General features: G+C 34.3%; 1 protein-coding gene across 1 annotated transcript; it reads right to left on the bottom strand.

The window, feature by feature from the left end:
• Window positions 1-9,661: 9,661 nt before the first annotated feature.
• Window positions 9,662-11,409, bottom strand: LOC131428187 (uncharacterized). The gene is made up of 4 exons (XM_058591911.1): window positions 10,826-11,409; window positions 10,594-10,762; window positions 10,234-10,533; window positions 9,662-10,176 (listed from the first exon to the last, which is right to left on the bottom strand). Exons 1-4 carry the CDS (start codon window positions 11,185-11,187, stop codon window positions 9,778-9,780), a joined length of 1,230 nt encoding a protein of 409 aa, XP_058447894.1. The 5' UTR covers window positions 11,188-11,409; the 3' UTR covers window positions 9,662-9,777.
• Between the last annotated feature and the right edge of the window lie 2,167 nt (window positions 11,410-13,576).

The following is a 13,576-nucleotide window of genomic DNA, read 5'->3' as shown; positions in this document are numbered from 1 at the left end:
CCGTACAGTATTACCATGACATTCTGGTTTTAAAAACGGTTCTATTATAGTGCTGAATCTATCAACCACTTGAAAACAGTCAAGGTTTTTTGCAGTAATTGTTATGTGCATCTCAGACTTATCTCTATCGTCATTTCACAACTTATGGCAAGTGTAACTACTAGCAAGTAGTGATAAAATAGTCAATATTTATATAATTCAGTGTCGAAGCAGTGCTTGAAACTTTGTAGATAACTGCATTTCTATGTTCAACAAATTGTCGTTTGAAAGGGCGGGTATATTGTGTTGGGTAAGGAGATTTTCATATTGCCTACAAGGATTCATTTTCCACCCCCGCTCTTTAACACTCGAGAGATACTAAAAAACATCTGAAATGAAAAAGCGCCGCTTATCAAAGCATCTATCTTTACTACGCTTATTTTTTGTTTTGGCCGTAGATAAATAATAAACAATGTTGATAGTGTGCTTAGTGACGAAAAAGTCGTTATCAACAAGACTACCGTCATTACTCGGTGTGGGTACATGTTGAATTTTCAAAATTAAAATTTTGTTTAGAAAATTTTTAATGTTTTCCACATTGACGCTTCAAATGTTAATTCATTATAGTTACTCTCATAGTTATATATTACCGCTTGTGCAACTTGTTTCTACAACTCTAGCACATGGGCTTACCAAAATAATACCTACTGTGCGTATCACAAAAGTCGGGCCCGCTAAGATGAATGACTGTACTGTATTGTTGTTTAATTCAACTAGAAGATTATCGATAGAAAAACAAAACGTAGAGCATTTCTTTCCGAAATATTAACATGTTAATGTTTCCTGTTATTTAGATAATATATGTTATTACGTTAGGTGAACCATTTTCTATTCAACTCACTGTTACCATCGATGCGACATTGGAAAATATTCAAGCAAAATTCATTTCGAGATTTTTCAGGTTCAGTTACACATTAGTTTGATCAAAATCGACTGCAAATTTTAAGAATGTTTGAATACATGTACACTTAAGTCTTTTTTATGCGAGTTTACGTACCGCATAAATCTGAAAATTCGCATAAAAAAACCGCATAACTCTGAAAATTGGCATATAAAAAGTCGCATAAAAAACCGCATCTAAAAAGACCTTAGTGTATTTTAAACACCATACCGATGATCCTCATTAAAAATACTAGACTGTTATTTTCACAGTAATTGGTGCAGTAAAACGCGTTAATTCAAAGGCGCTTGAAAATATCGGTTGTACAATTACATGTTTCACCATAAAAATGCAGTTCGGTGTCGACTTTTCAATTACAAAAACACAAAAGATCAATTACAATATGTAGCAGAGCTAATAAAAGTCATTTTCATTGACTGAAAAATAAACGAAAATGACAAGAAATTATTGTCACTCTCAATTTCGCTTGCAAACTATGAGAACGAAATCCATGTCCAGTCAATGACATAAACGGGACAGTAGTTTCAAATTTGTGTTTTTTCTTTCATTTGCCCTTTCAGTCATTTGCAGTTTTCAGTGAAAATCCTATAGTATGCAGTGCCGATATTCAACCAAAGCTGTGAGAATTGAAAACGACAGAAAAAGGTTCCACAATAAGTTTTAACTGTTGGTGCTCGAATTTGTAGTAGTTTTGGTTTCCAAAGAAGTTCTGGGATGTAATTACTTCGTTTTGCCATATTTTAGTCACTTTTTATAGCCAAGCGTCACATATTTTCAATACACCGATGCAAGAATGAAAATTTCAATTCTGCTGTTGCTACCTGAAGACGTTAGTTTGGTTAGTTAGTGACAAGACGATAGAGGAAAGAGTGACGTTGGCAATTATGCTCTCTCATTTTTTCGATGAGAAACTAAAATGCTTCGTCTCTCTTCGTTTGTTCTGGTGTCATTTGCGAATGAGACAGTAAAACATTGAAAATGAGACTGCTGAAATGGTTTCTTTCATTGAGAATGTGTGACAATTTTAAGCTCTGATATGTAGCATTATCATTTTTCATGTGCAGATTATTTTACATGATCCATGTTTGTGTTTAGACAATTGTATTGCAAATCAAATGTGAAACTAATTCATTAGAAATTAAGTGATGTTTTTGTAATCGTCATTCCATTTCTTGTTTGCATTACGTAGTAGTTTGCATGAGTTTCACTTTTTTTCGCTAATTTTATTACTGCCTTTGTCATGGGATCGACGCATGAGTTTTTGTATCAGTTGCACAATCGTTGTGAATGAACTCAAAGATATGTTGCACAACACAGAAAGATTGCGCTTTTTCCATAACACAACATTTACCAGAATAGTAATATAAATTAACTTGATAAATTGTACAATCAGTAGAAAAATAAAGGACAGCAACTTAACATGCTACTTGGGCATGTTACTTGTATTTCAGATTTGTCTATTTCAATGGAATTTCCTCTAGCTCTAAGGAAAGAGCCCGAATTGTTGATTTGCTCCCTTGTTCAATACTGTTGAAGGTATTTTCCTTGAACGCGTAGTACCAGTTGTGAAATACTGGAAGTCTGCGTACTCGATGTGTCTCCGTTCATGGGTTATCATAGACTGATAGACAGTTTAGAAAAAAAATCTATTAGTTGTACCAAAAATATAGCCAATCAAATTCAGAAAAACGATTAAATTTTTAGTTCTTTTGCAATCGCGGACGTTTCCGTCCAGAGATGGTTCCCGCTTAAAAGAAATTCTGTGGCAGCCGACAGAAGCCTGGATGCACGCTTAAAAACAGTTACTTAAAAATGAGTAAGATCCCACTAATCTACACACTTAAAACTTAATCTTGGCGAAAAAAGATGCCAAAAACGAACGGCGATATTTTACTGAAATTTCGGCTAAGAAACCTTTTTTCAAAATATTAGGTTAATTATTTCCGATTCATCGGCAATTCAAAATGTTTAACTGATATTCGATTATGTAAACTACCGTGTTTACCAGCAATTGGTCGTTTTACCGAAATCAGCAAATGAATGATATCAACTAACCGGAAAAAATGGGTGGGTAATGCCAAAAACATAACTGGATGACGTGAATACGAAATAAACAATTCCTCACACTTCTGAATATCTAAAATCATTCTCATAAGTTGTTATATTGTGTGAATTATGCAAGGTTTTATTTCTTTACTTCTAGAATTGTAACAGTGTACCGTTACTAAAGTACAACGAATTCCCGACGCACTAATTCTAATTAATAAGACAGTTCAATAAATAGAAGTACGGTACGAATTACAATCATTTCAATAGAAAAAAGGGAAAGTTCTTCAATAATTAAATAATAAATTTACTGATACTACAAGTCTACGGTGTTGGCTAGAATAAATGAAACGTGTCAATTTTTTTCATTTTATACCAACAGGTACCGCGAGAATGCAATGCCGCTCACAGTATCAAAATCGTTGTCCAAGCACGAGAAGAACAAACAAGCGTCATGAGTTTTTCTCTTTAAAACGCGATGACACCAAACATTTTAGAAAACTATAATTTTGAGTTTTGTGGTTATTCCATACCAGGAACGCTTTTACATAGGGGCAGTAGGGGCACGTGCCCCGTGGCCACGGTCTTAGGGGGCCCCGGACAGGACCAACCGAGCAACAACAAAAAATAATTCAGTTAGTTAGGGGCAAACGCAGAAATCTTACCCCCGGGCTCATTAATACGTAAAAGAGGCACTGTTTCATACTACTGAAACTTTATCATAAATTGCTCAGCATATTTCTTATAGCATGGAGAAAATAAAAATTTTTTGTGCAGGGTAAATTTTGAAAAGACGTCTCATAGTTTTTTGCATAAATATTCTTCGGTGTTTCAGTTCTCTTGACATTATTTTAATGACCGTCGTTTTAAGCGGCTATTTGAGATTATTTTTTATATCGTTTATTTATACCCGGCTTTAACCAAGTTTCGGTATTTGAGATTTCATATCTCTGTAATGTCGACATTGCAAATCGGATCGAATTTGAATCTAAACGGAATGCAACTATAGAGAATAACACGGAAGAGTTTCATGCATGACTATTTTCCGTAATCATTATTTCTCAAAATTACGTACAAATACTCGCTAAATGCATTGAAAAATACATGAAATATCTTATTTTACAAAACCCTTAAAAATTGTCTATTGAAATATATGCGGGACATAACACCCGATCGTGGAAAACATGAAAAATATACATTTTAAATTACGCGAAAAGATGATTATCTGAACATAGAGGCAGGATGAAAAACGGGTAAACATCCATCAAAACAACGGATTAAAGCTCATGACAACCACGGGGCAATATGCATCCTCATAAAGCTTCTTCTTCATATTTAAAGAAAGCTTTCGACTTTTCGTTGACGAAATATTTGCCAGGTGAAAGATTGTTCACTATTATTCATTAAATTGATAACTTATGGATAATTTTTGTAAACAGATTCTTGAGCATTTTGCCTCACACAATTCGGGTCGTTTTGCCCCCAAAAATATGAGACGATAAATTCGACGATTTTTCTATAAAATCGCAAATACATCGCCTGTATTAGAACCAATTTTAGAAAGCCAAATGATTGGCAAAGAAGTTTACATAATTAACATCGTCTTCCTCACCCTAGAGAATTACTATGGAACGAACATCAAAAATTCTTATAACAGAGACATAATTGTTTTTTTCTTTTATTTTTCCAGATATGATTGAACCATCGCTACCAAAATTGTATAGTAATCTGTTGTTATGACGGACTTTCAGTTTCATTAAAATTACAGTGAAAAAAATTGGTAACTTTTGAGAAAAACAAAAGGGGCATTTTGCCTAAGTGTTTTTTATGTTTGTTTTTATCTTGGATATGGGTAACTGGAAAAGCCAAGAAGATCTATTCCCTTGGTCTCGGTTTAAAAAAGAGATGGAGTTATTTTTGAATATTTCTAAACTTTCTGCTGAATCTAATTTCCATGGATTGGAAATTTGTCTTGAGATTTTTATGTCACTACACTAAGGTCTTTTGTCGTGAATACGACCTACTTTACTATGGGGTGCCTTTTCAAAATTTACCCTCTGAGGGAGTGAAAAGTTTTTGATCGTGAATATCTCTTGTTGTATCTAACGAATCAACATAATTTTTGCTACACGCCATGGGAAATATGATCACAATTTTATGATAAAATTATCAGTTGTGTGACGTAATCTCAAATAATTCAAAATTAAGCTCATAGCTCAGTGATCTGTGAAAGGATTTATAAAATTTAACTACCAATAGAATCGAAATTTTTCAACTTAAACGTGTATAGCAAAAGCATTGAAGTATTTCAATAGTACACTATTGAAAAACCTGTCTCATTTGACCCATGTCAACACCAGCCAATCAGAACGCGTTCTGAGGAAGAGAACAAAATATCTGCTGCTGTACAACAAATCGTTTGAGAAAAATGTTCCGAAAAGTGTTGAATATCGTAGTGAGTTCCTCAATTTGCTAGAAACGAATCCCTACAGCATATTAATAGTTTCTTTCAATAAATTATGCAAATCCGATAAGAAATAATCGACATTAAAATTCTGTATGCGGCTATTTTTATAGCCGTTAGGACCGCCCATTAGTGAAAAAGCTACAAACGAAATCACGTGAAAAGAAAGCTCCTAACAAAAATTGGATCAGTTTGGATTCTATCGCCACTGCGAGCAGATGTATTTTGTGTCGTTTGCAAAGCTAGTTTCGCTTCCGACAAGAGCGATTACGTCACAGTTGCCAGTCATTTGCATTGGTGAAAAAACAACGGTGGAGAGCAAAGATATCATATTAACAAGATATCCAGCTCTCACATTTCTCGAACAAATCATTGGCAACATCCTTTTTTGCGAGCATGGCGCCCTCAGGTGAGTCCGCATCGAATCACCTACGTAGAAGTATAGAGAAGAAATATCAAATTCGTGCGCGCCAAAATAGCAGCCCTGCGCACCCATACAATTAACATGATATGTTGAATGTGATGCCGTGCGATGGCGTTGCTGAACTGAAAATTGATTTCGCTCCAAGCTGACAGGGTCTGGCATTACACAAAATCAGCCGTTCTAATGGCTCAAAAGTTTTCTAAAGAACTATTAGGATTTGTTGTTCGCAAATCGAAGGTAAATATCTTCAGTTTAGTGCAAATCTAGAGCAGCTTGGTTAGATTTGTGCAATTTCCGCTGTGTGAAATTCACAGTAATCGAGATCAAGTGAAGCCATCTTCGTTTTTGCGAAAAATGTTCCAGAGTTTAATGTCGTAGAGAATTACGCAATTTGACTCTCCTGAATGCTAGAAACGAAACCCTATAGCATATTGATAGTTTCGTTCAATAAATTAGGCCTATTGTATCATTGATCAACCCAGCGAATTAATGTTTTCTTTATTGGAAGATTATAATCGGTTGTAAACGCTACACCAACCATATCAGTATCGCACCCACGTACAACAGTTCAGCCTGGAATTAGATGACGGAAGTCAGCGGCATCCATCGCAATTCGAATTCAACTCATCACTCTCCATCACAAACGCTTTCATAAAAGGTTCTTTTCAGAGCCACCATTATTTTATTATAAAGAACTATACTGGTTATTTTATATAATTTGTGTTTCAGAATGTTAAATGTAACTAATCTGTACTTTAGTTTAGGTGCATCGTTTCAAATTCTACATACAATTTCATACAATTGATCAACTAATTGATATTCGGAAGTGTTAAGGAACATGTCAGTTGTTTTCGTATTCACGACATCCAGTTATGTCTCTGACATTACCCACCCGCCTTTTTTATGCGTTTTTCTGTGCGACTTTTTTCGCGAATTTTCAGAGTTAGGCGGTTTTTTTATGCAAAGTTTCAGAGTTATGCGATTTTATTTATACGAATTTTCAGAGTTATGCGGTTTTTTATGCGGTACGTAAACTCGCATAAAAAAGCCTTCAAAAGAATTGTTTAGATTTAGTGTTCAGCAGTATGAACTACCAATTGAAAACTTTACTAGGTTCTACAAAAGATCCTACAGAGAATTTGAAAAAGTCTGGGGTATACAAAATCTCGTGTCGTCATTGCTATAAAATATACATCGGGCAAACAAAGAGAACACTAGACATTCGTTTCAAGAAACATATCTCATAAATAACGAAAGCATCTAAAGAATTGGAAAAGGGACTACCCCATCACATCAAGACAAAAGTAGCAGAGAATGCTTTTTGAAGATTATGAACTCACTACTAATGACATAAAAACCTCAAGACAAATTTCCAATCCATGGAAAATTAGATTCAGCAGAAAGTTTAGAAATATTCAAAAATAACTCCGTTTCTTTATTAAACCGAGACCAAGGGAATAGATCGTCTTGGATTTTCCAATTACTACCCATATCCAAGATAAAAACAAACATGGGTCGTCAAATGGTGAGATAACTAAGTCCTCACAAGTTCCTATCTCATGCCTCATGAGGGTGCGAAATGGCTTGTAGTTTGAAGCCCATCCTAAAGTGCAATATTTATCATAGTATATTGCAACATGTGATTCTGTGGTTTGTTGCATTATTTGTTATATATTGAATTGAATTATGTTACATCGTATTATACATTGTTGTTATTATTAATAATATTATTATTATTGTTATTATTATTATTATTATTATTATTATTTTTATTATTACTATTATTATTATTATTATTATTATTATTATTATTATTATTATTATTATTATTATTATTATTATTATTATTATTATTATTGTTGTTATTATTGTTATTATCACTATTAATATAATTATTATTATTAATAAAAAAGAAATATTATATTTCCTGCAGTACTGGGACGAAAGAAGAGCATTACTTACACTGCGACATCAACTGTTATACATTGTATCATAGCATATTGTTTCATATATTATCTTCTGTTATGTTATATTATGCTGTATGGTATTATACTGCATTGCATTATATCATATTGTATTGTATTATATTATATTATATTATATTATTTTATATCATAAGTATATGTATAACATATACTTATATAACATTATATTATTTTATATTATGTTATATCACAGAGAACAGATATTCAACAGACATTCATACGTGCAAAGTCGTGTAAAACGGTGGTTTTTAACGGATTTTCATTTGTATGCTTTACACAGCTCTGTAGTTATATTATATTATAGTAAGTTATATTGAATTATATTATATTATATTGTATTGTAGTATTTTTTTAATATTAATTTATATTATATTATATTATATTGTATTATGCTCAAGTATATCGACAACGGGGAGGGACAGGGAGTGCATCAGGGTATCTTACAAGTGAATGACTGGATGATGGAGTGGATTGCCAACCTGAGTAACGCGGGGGAAGCTTTGTGTTTCTCCCTGAAGGTCTGAAATGAGTAAGACGCACCCTTCCAACAAACAAACCATCAGGCGGGTTTAAGCTGGTACAGCGAAATTCTTTATTATATGGCCGGATGTTCTTGCTGGAAGGCGCCGGGTCCTTAAAACCCATTTTGGCCTTCTTAACAGTAATTATATGAAAGCTATCTGATAATAAAATTCGGATCTACTGTAAATCTAGCCGCATACACTGGTAATGCCTTGAACTGATGGTGGTTTCACACATACATGCATACATACATATCCAAGATAAAACAAACATAGAAAACACTTAACTCTTAGAGTTTCTGTTACCTGTTTTTTCCTTTTGAATTTTTTTGTTCCTTTTGAGGTTTACCTACTTACGTTTCTACCTACTTACGTTAGTATAAAAGAAACTTATAAAATATATAAAACCGATACACTGAAGAAGGATAGAATAAATATATAAATATAAATCAATATAAATATATAAATAACAAGCTACAACTATAGAAAAACATCTTGAACAAAAGCTACTGAATCGGTTGCAGAGAAGTCTGCACAGACCCTAATGGCTGGAGTAAACTAAAAAGTTCGTAGTTTCTTCATGCAGCCTAAATGAGTAGCAATATATAGTTTTATGATGATTAGTAATGCACAATTAAATGAATAAAAAATGGATCTAGGATTGAACTAATAATGAATTTGTTTCCTTTTTTATGGTGGTATAATGCTTTACCACAATTCAATTCTACTATATTCACGTCACTATACACAACAACATTTTGAAAATGTATAATAAACGTTAAATCGGGGTGTTAAAACATTATTCTATACAAATTACTTTCATTGTAGTTCAGCAGAAACTTTACGTCTGCTGAGCAGTTCAAATTGAACTACCGAGATTTGCATTAAACAGTTCAACTTGAACTGCTACGCACATATGAGTCTTAGTCGAAACGAAAACAAAATTCAAAACGGCCGTAAGCACAGAATTAGGCTAACCCCTGAATGTTCATTGTGTTCATCTCTGGAGCACTTCTAGTTTTGTATGACGCATCAACTGTGGTAGGATTATTTTTGATTTGACAAACTTATGTTAAATGAAAATTTAGGTGGGTCACGTACAGAAGGTCCACTCTGAGTGTATCTGTTTGATAGACCTTTCCATGTTTAGCTATGGCTTGATAATTGAAACAAAGAGCCAATTTTGGTGTGATTTTGTACAAAGTTCAACTGCACAGTCTAATGAAACTATTAGTATCATTCCACCGATAGGTGGGTTAAAAATTTTTGTTTTTAGTTGTTGTTAAGTAAAATTTATTTTGATTTTTCACTCTGACAAATAAATGTAAATATAACATTATTGTGCCAAATGTAGATAACTGTATTCCTAAAACACTACATACGCCATGAAAAGTTTCTCAGTCCAGAAATCCTTTGTGTAGAAAGTACGGCAGAAGAGGCTCGATCGTTTCACGGTATCGGGGGTCGTTGTACAACTGCCTACGGTATGCTTTGGCATCCTGAACACTTCCAGATACGTTCGAAGCCGAACTGTAGTCGGCATGAAGAAATGGCACGAAACAAATGGCAATTATCACTTCCAGGAATCCGCATTTCAATAAGTCACTGTTTATATCGAACAGACTTGGAGCCGTACTCATATTTCCTATATTACGCAAAGTTTCCGTAAACTGCTGATAATAGTAGTAAATAAGTTCCTGTTTGTGATTTTCGCGGGTTTCCTTATCGCACACTAGATACAGCAGGTAGAATAAGTCAATCGCCGGAGTTCCCCAGAAGCTTAGTTGAAAGTCGATCTAGAACATAAAGGTTTATAATTTGTCGTCGTTGTGAATTGCTTTCGATGAACTTACAAAAAGAACATCTACAACAGATGTCGTATCAGTACAAAATTGGAACAAAATATTGTTATAATGGAAATCCCCGTGGTTCAATACCTTGTGGTTAGTAGTTCTACCGTATTGACTGTAAATTTCTACGGCTCGCTTGGTAAAGTTTGGTAGGAGGTTATTCAGTTTCTCGGAATATTTCTCGAAGCCATTCCATTTGGATATCTCTTCAGTGAAAATTTCAAAATTTTCCTCTAGAAAATTGACTCCTTCGCTGGGTTTATCCCTAAACAATCCACCAGATTGATTATTCAAGTTTTTGTTCTAAAAGATAATAAATCATACAGTAACAAAAATTGATTAAACGATTGTCACATGACCTACGGTAACGTCTTTGATAAGGCAATAGGATGCCGCGTGGAACTTTGCTAATTTGGCTGCAACAGTCTTGGAGTTATCAAGGTTCAGCAGGTGTTTGTAAACCTCAAATTTTCTAGGTGTGACATCTTCTAGAACAATGACCGGTTGTGGTTCAGTCGAAGCATACATCAGCCTAAATGAATAGTCGAAATATTGTTGAGATTGTTGTTATATTCAGGATACAAACGATACTTACTTTGGACCCAGTTCAAAGTGTTCTACTCCTGCCTGCTTCAGTAGATCTTGCATCGGTTTGATTACATTCTTATAGTGATGTAATTCATTTTCAAAAGATGACTCATCGGTTAGCTTGTTCACCTTAGATGATACTAATTTGATGATAAGTGCGATTGGCTCTGTCTTTCCCTTTGATCGGTAGCGAACATTAGCCCGGTAGATGGTACTGGTGTAGTGCTCGCCAGCATTCGCATGGACCGAAATAAGCAAATCTCCCACCGTGAGGTCCTTATCGTTCAGTCCATGGCGGAGGGCTTTCTCGAAAAAGGCGTTATCTAACCATCTGGTGGGATCTTTTTTGCAAGACATCTCACCAGGCATTTTGGGGAACTGACTGAAGGGTAACAACACTCGAAAAACTTCCGAATATAACTGAAGTGCAACTTATCTACTCATTTACCATTTATAGCGTAATCAACCTTATCAGCCCATATGATATTGTTGCATATAATCCAGATGTGATATGATTTTGCTTCACATGTATTACAGTTTTTTCCCGATCAAAATCACTTGAGACGTGCTAATAGCTATCAGAAACAGAGAGGGAAGGAATCAAGCTTCGACGTCGACCAGTCACAAGATATTCGGGGTAAGTTCCACGAAGAAAACGAGGACCATGCTCAAAATAGATTGGCTAGTATTTTTGAAAGTAAAAGAAACAGTTACACATAACAGAGAGAGCGTCATCTCGTGTTATTGCGGTGAAAATTCGAGTACTTTGTGAGAAAGAAATAATTTTTATCCGTACTCTGGTGACTCGATGTTGCCAAACAAAGTTAACTTGTGTTGGTAAATTGTGTATTACGTACATTTTATTTGGTACGTATGCCATAGATCTGTGTATTCATATATGCAGTGCGCCGCTACACAAAATAAAAAAAACTAAATATTTTCTGTTACAAAAGCAGTTTGCCGGAAAAATAAATAGTTTTACGACAACATTCCATATCCATTGCCTTTCGAGTGTTAAATTAATAGTTCCTATTTTGCGGGTTTACTTACAGAAGGTACGTAAATCTTCATATCACAATAATTGCTGCAAGAGGAAATCCATATAGGGATGTGTTTGTTGCTAATCAAATGTGTTAGTGGAGGTAAGCTGAAACTGAAATAATTTTTCTCGAGCAGTTTTAAGGAAAACGGAAGAGTAAAACTCTTCCGTTTTCCTTAAAACTGCTCGAGAAGACTACGATTTTCGTTTTTCTTGAATTGCAAAATTTAAAAGTTTTGGATTGCCGAGATTCTCAGTAATTATACATTTTGCCGAGACGATTACCGAGCACTAGGCTGTGCAAATCTCGGCATTTTTTGCCGAGATTCAGCAAGAAAATTTAAGTGTGTACATTTTCATCTACTATTGCATTTGTGATAATTATTTCTTACAATAATAAAGCTTTTGCCGACATAACAGAAAAAAATGGTTACTGACAAGTTTGGCAATAATTGACAGTTACAAAATTTAGGAATGCCGATATTCTCAGTAATTATACATTTTCGCCGATTATCAACAATAAAATTTAAGTGTGTATAGAGGTGCCAGTAATGTCAATGGCAATGCATGCATGCAAAATCGTACGCAACGGTGATTTTTTACGAATTTTCAATTCAAATATTTACACAGCTTGGATGTCTTTTTCTGCGATTAAACTTTATTCGTAGTCTTTAGATACGCAGACGTCCCATCTAGGCGGTTCAATGCATAGGGCATTGGTTTTACAACAAAAAAATAATTTAATTCTTATATCCTGAGCATTCTAGAGAAAGAGATACAATGATCAGTTGTTTATTGTTGTAAATATTGTAGGCAAGTTAGAGTACTACAATCTTCTACATTGATTCTCAATTGCCTTGTTGCCTCTAGGGTTTTTGCCATCAACGGTCCGGTGTTTGCACTGATTTCCGGATTTTGTACTTCTAGCTTTAATCTAGCAAAATAGTAAAAGTTTTCATCCGGGGTAAATGAATTGCATTCATTCAATTCAGCATTATTCAGGTTCGATTATCGGTAATATTTATTATAATATTCTATATTATCAGAATAAGGATGATCGTTTTATCTTAAAATCATAAATACGGACAGGTTTACTATCTAAAATAAGGCTTCTGAACGCAACAACGAAATTGGATAGAAAGTAATCCAAAGTACGTTGTGTGCAAATATTTGTATATCTTAATACATATAAATATTGGTGAAGTAAAATTGATCATTCATATGTATAAATATTTACACATATATGCAGACGAGTGAGTGTGTAAGCATACATACATTCATATATAAGGTTCGTAAAAGAAGGTTTGGGTGTACCGTATTGTGTAGTGAACAATAGGACGACCTCGAAATGAGTGAACCAAACGAACAAAAGCTACCGCCGACACGAAAGATTACCATTGTTGTTGACTTCAGGCAGTGCAAAATTCGACCTTCGATACGAGAACTTGAAGGTTTGCTTAAGGAGCAAATGCATCTTGACATTAAACGTGTGCATTTACTTCAATGCAATAAGACAAATAATGTTATTTACATCCAGTTTTATAAAGAGTTGCAATTCAATTCGCAAAAGACAATTACAATGTGCACTATGTGGAGCACGAGAACATTAAGTACAACATTCCAGTATATATGGAAAATAGTGCTATAGAAGTGCGTGTGCATGATCTTCCCTCAAGCGTCACCGATTCATATATTCGCAAAACTATGTCCCAATACGGA

This window comes from Malaya genurostris, chromosome 2, assembly GCF_030247185.1.
Source record: "Malaya genurostris strain Urasoe2022 chromosome 2, Malgen_1.1, whole genome shotgun sequence".
NCBI lineage: Eukaryota > Metazoa > Arthropoda > Insecta > Diptera > Culicidae > Malaya > Malaya genurostris.
Note: the sequence above shows the minus strand (reverse complement) of the source record. Positions and strands in the feature narration are given on the sequence as shown.